Consider the following 4,094-nt stretch of genomic DNA (forward strand, 5'->3'; position numbering starts at 1 on the left):
GGGAGTGAAAAAGCAAGTGGGCTGCAGCACTTAGAATAAAGAATTGTTTTCCTTCTAATCCACTGAGGGTAGTGAAAATCTGTGTCCAACTTAGAAGCATTTGGAGATAGATAAGAAGCTTCATCTTGAACTGAAGACACTTGCCTGGAACATAGAAGAGCTGGGATTGTTTCCCAGTCTGGCCTAACTTCTGTGGGGCTCTGGCCAAGTTGATTATTTTTTATAGTCTTCAGATTTCCTGTCTGAAAAATGAGGGCCATAATATTTCTTCCGTTTGTCTCACACTTCCAGATTTTAAACTTGCTGGAGCAAAGGAGATATTTATATGGTTTTTTGCTGTTTGTTTGTTTTGCATTTTTTTTTTCCTTTGGCAGTTACCAAAGAATCTTATAGAATCATTCACATTGGAGGGAACCTAAGGTCATCTAATTGCACCTCCTGCTCAGAGCAAGGGCAGTGTTAAACTTCTGCCCTCTGGGCTATTTTCTGATTGTGAATACTAGTAAGGGAACCAGAAATTTTACATGTCACCAGTGAAAAGTAGTTCTAAAAAATCATGTAAAACTCACTAAGATTACTTTATTCTTCTCTGTCCTTCAGGGAATGATGTACCTGGAAGAGAGGAGACTTGTCCACCGGGACCTGGCAGCCCGTAATGTCTTGGTGAAATCACCAAACCATGTGAAGATCACTGACTTTGGCTTGGCCAGACTTTTGGAAGGTGATGAGAAGGAGTATAATGCTGATGGAGGGAAGGTGAGCACTGTACATGTCTGTAAATAGATACATCACTGTGACAAACCTCCTGAAGTTGCTTTTTAGGGCAGTGTATCCCTACGGGACTATTATCTATGTAAGAAAGACTGTCAGTGGCTTAGCAAACTGTATTGTGACAGCACACATAAAAGCTGCTCATTTTTTTTGCTCAGCAGACTTCACCAGGTGCTGAAATATAATTGTCTGAACAGTTTTCACACTCAGAATTAGGTTTTGTTCATATGCTTCATTTTCTGTCTTGTTTTGAAAACTTCTGCAGTCAGTTCAACGAGTGACAGATGTTCTAGGGCATTTCTGCCAAGCCCCTTTCTCTGGGGCCTCTCAGTAGCTTACAGTCCCATTTTCCCAGACAAGTAGTTCTCCAGAAAACAAAAAGGAAGGCCCCAGAACATGTCTGTATTTGTAGCATATGAGAGTTTACATATGCACAGCAAAGAGCCACCTCTTCTATCACTTTGGAAGAGCCTGCATATACCATTTCTTGCATCCAAGTCTCCAATACCGTGCTGAATGCCAGGCCCCCAAAAAGCTATCTTGAGGATAATTCTGAAACCAGACATTTTCCCATATTACTTTTCAGCATACCACACAATGTCCATGTAGTGCCTCACCTCATTTCTGATTCCTTCAGATTAATGCATTATAAAATGCAGAAGGCTGTAAGTAAAGGCTGTAAGTATATATTGCTGCCGGCTGCTCCCTAAACATCTTGAAATTCCACATTTCAACCTGTCACAGAATCCCAAGGGATTCTGCCTCTCCTGTCGTTCCTTTTCCTGAATGTTCAGTTTGCTTTCTGTCTGTTTGCTATCTGTGTTTTTCTGTGCTCGCTCATGCCCTTGTCTGGGACAGACAGCTGTTGCCAGTGTGTGCTTTTCTCCTGGAGAGACTGCTGCTTTATTTGTGTGGCTGCTGCCTTTGGCAGCTGTTGGGTGGATTACACCAGCATTTCAGTCAGCGAGGTGAAGAGCTTGAAAGGAGTCACCGGTGCTTTCCCATTTCCCCAGTGAAGAGACCCCTTGGCAGGGAAGGTGGAGTTTTGGCAGTCTTCCCTGATTCCTTCAGTTCTCTAATCCCCTCTTCAATAACCCCTCTGCCTCTTCCCTCCATCAGCCAGTGAATGACAGAAAATGAGCTGGTCCTTGCGAACCAGCTGTTCCCTGGCAGCTGTTAGATGATGGCTTGGACTTGTGAGGCTAATCACACTGCTAGGAGTTCTGGAGCAGGATTTGCACATCAGATCTGTCACTTCCCAGTTCCAGAGAAAACATCCTGTGAAATCCAGAAGGCGTTCGCAACTTAAAGTTGTATTGAGAACATGCTGTGACAGGTTCAGACTGGATAAAAGAAAAAACTTTTTCACTATGAGGACAATCAGGTGGTGGATCAGGTTGCCCAGGGAGGTGGTGCAGTTTCCATTGTTAGAGATTTTCAAGTCCAGACTGGATAAAGCCCTGAGTGACTTGGTCGGATCTCATAGCTGAGCTTGCTTTGAGCCTGAGGTAGGGCTAGAGACCTCCTGCGGTCCTGTCCAACCTGAGCTATCCCGCAGTGAGCAATGAGCAATGCAGCTTTGATACTTTAGCAATTCTTCAAGTTTGGAATGACCTGGTTGTATTTAATGTGAATGAAAGCAATAGGCTTTTGCAGAGTTTAGTGGAGGAGGATGAACTGTCTTTGCAAGTGCTAAGCCAACCTTTTTTGAAGAGTGCTATTTTTGCCATAACTGTATAGGTTATGTTCATTAGTCAGCTTCATGGAAGGTGTTTTCATAAGGGTTTGAATGAAGGCACATCCTCTGCTTTTACACCCACCATCGGCTCAGATGTTGCATGCAGTTGCATATCTCTCTGGTTTATTCCAGTACATCTTCCATAGTTCCAAATTAGAGGCGACCCATACAAGTCCTTGCAAGGTAAAAATCTGTTTTTAATGTCTGCCCATTAGAAATTAATGGACTGCAAGGCTGTGCCCTCACAGGCCCAGCTCAGGAATAGGAAACCCTGTGAATCTCATTTTAACATGAACTCAAGAGGGCGAACCCGTATGCCAAACCTGGGTTTGTGTTTGTCTACACAGCTTTCTCTGTCAGAAGAGATGAGCTCCCTGCAAGGGTGATTCAGAGCCAAAAGCTAACTTCTGACTTGCTTTCAGGAGCAACTTTTCTAACTGCAGTAATGATGGAGAACTGGGAAGGCTAAGTTCCTAACGAATATTAGGAGTTAGAAATGAAGCACTGTAAATCCTCCCCATTGCCTGTTTACTCTCATGATGATTATGTGGACTGTGAAGTATTATGGACACTGCATTATTATCTGATCTCATTGGAGAGCAGTCGAGATAGCAGTGTCTGGTTTTGTGAACTGTTGAGGCAAAAATGCTTCTGTATTCTGCCTTCTCTGCTGCACTTCCGATTTAGGGGGATTGGATATAATTTTTGCATTGGTCCTGTCTTTACATGGGTATGATGAAAAAGTGAGGTGTTCCATTACCTCTGAATCAGTAGAATTTGGGCAGTATGAGAAGTTCTGCAGTTGCCTGGTTCATATTTCTTACCTCCATATGTTTTATGATGCAAAGCCCCATTCTAGAGGGCAGGAACAACCATTTCCTCTGCTGGGTAGGGCTGCTTTTTTTTTTTTCTAAGCTTGCAGTTGAAAAAGGAAACAGGGAGGAAGCTGATGTTTACATACAGGATCTGTATTGTTTTAATATTATATTTCTAAGGTTACATTTTTCTTGTCTTTTCCTAGATGCCAATTAAGTGGATGGCTCTGGAGTGCATACACTACAGGAAATTTACGCATCAGAGTGATGTTTGGAGCTATGGTAAATCTTCATGTGATTAGTTTAAAAATTTGTCTCTTGTAAAGCATTAAACCAAGTTTTGTTGCTATGTTAAAAGATATCCTCTTGTCCTAGAGGAGTTAATTCCAGTGGTTTTTACTCTTCCTTTTTTTTCTTGTCTTTTTTTTTTTTTCCTTTTTTTTAATGCATAACTCTAAGCAGCCATTGTTACTTGTCTCCTGTGTTACTTCCCTGCTCACTAAAATACATTATCGTGATGTCCCTGCTGGGATGACTGCCGTAAGGTCTGGGCTGGTAGCGGTTTGGCTGATTATTATGACAGAAGAAGGCCTCTTTCAGCTCAGCCACAGATTCATAAAAATACAGCTGCAGGTCATAATTTTCAGCAGTCCTTTGAAAATCTTTACTCTAAAAGCCATGAATGTCAAAAAACATTTTCAGGCTTATGGGACTTTCTGTACCTACAGTCAGATAAAAGGGAATTTGTCATAATACAGAGCAAATACAGC

General features: G+C 42.2%; 1 protein-coding gene across 1 annotated transcript in view; it reads left to right on the forward strand.

The window, feature by feature from the left end:
• Positions 1-600: 600 nt before the first annotated feature.
• Positions 601-4,094, forward strand: part of LOC104472264 (receptor tyrosine-protein kinase erbB-4-like) — a gene marked incomplete at its 5' end in the record, with an annotated part of 32,420 nt that continues 28,926 nt past the window's right edge. The window contains 2 exons of the mRNA XM_010087854.1: positions 601-756; positions 3,531-3,606. Of these exons, the coding sequence (XP_010086156.1) occupies positions 601-756; positions 3,531-3,606 (232 nt within the window). The remainder of the gene's footprint in view (positions 757-3,530; positions 3,607-4,094) is intronic.

This window comes from Pterocles gutturalis, unplaced genomic scaffold (genome assembly GCF_000699245.1).
Source record: "Pterocles gutturalis isolate BGI_N339 unplaced genomic scaffold, ASM69924v1 scaffold29611, whole genome shotgun sequence".
Classification (NCBI taxonomy): Eukaryota; Metazoa; Chordata; class Aves; order Pterocliformes; family Pteroclidae; genus Pterocles; species Pterocles gutturalis.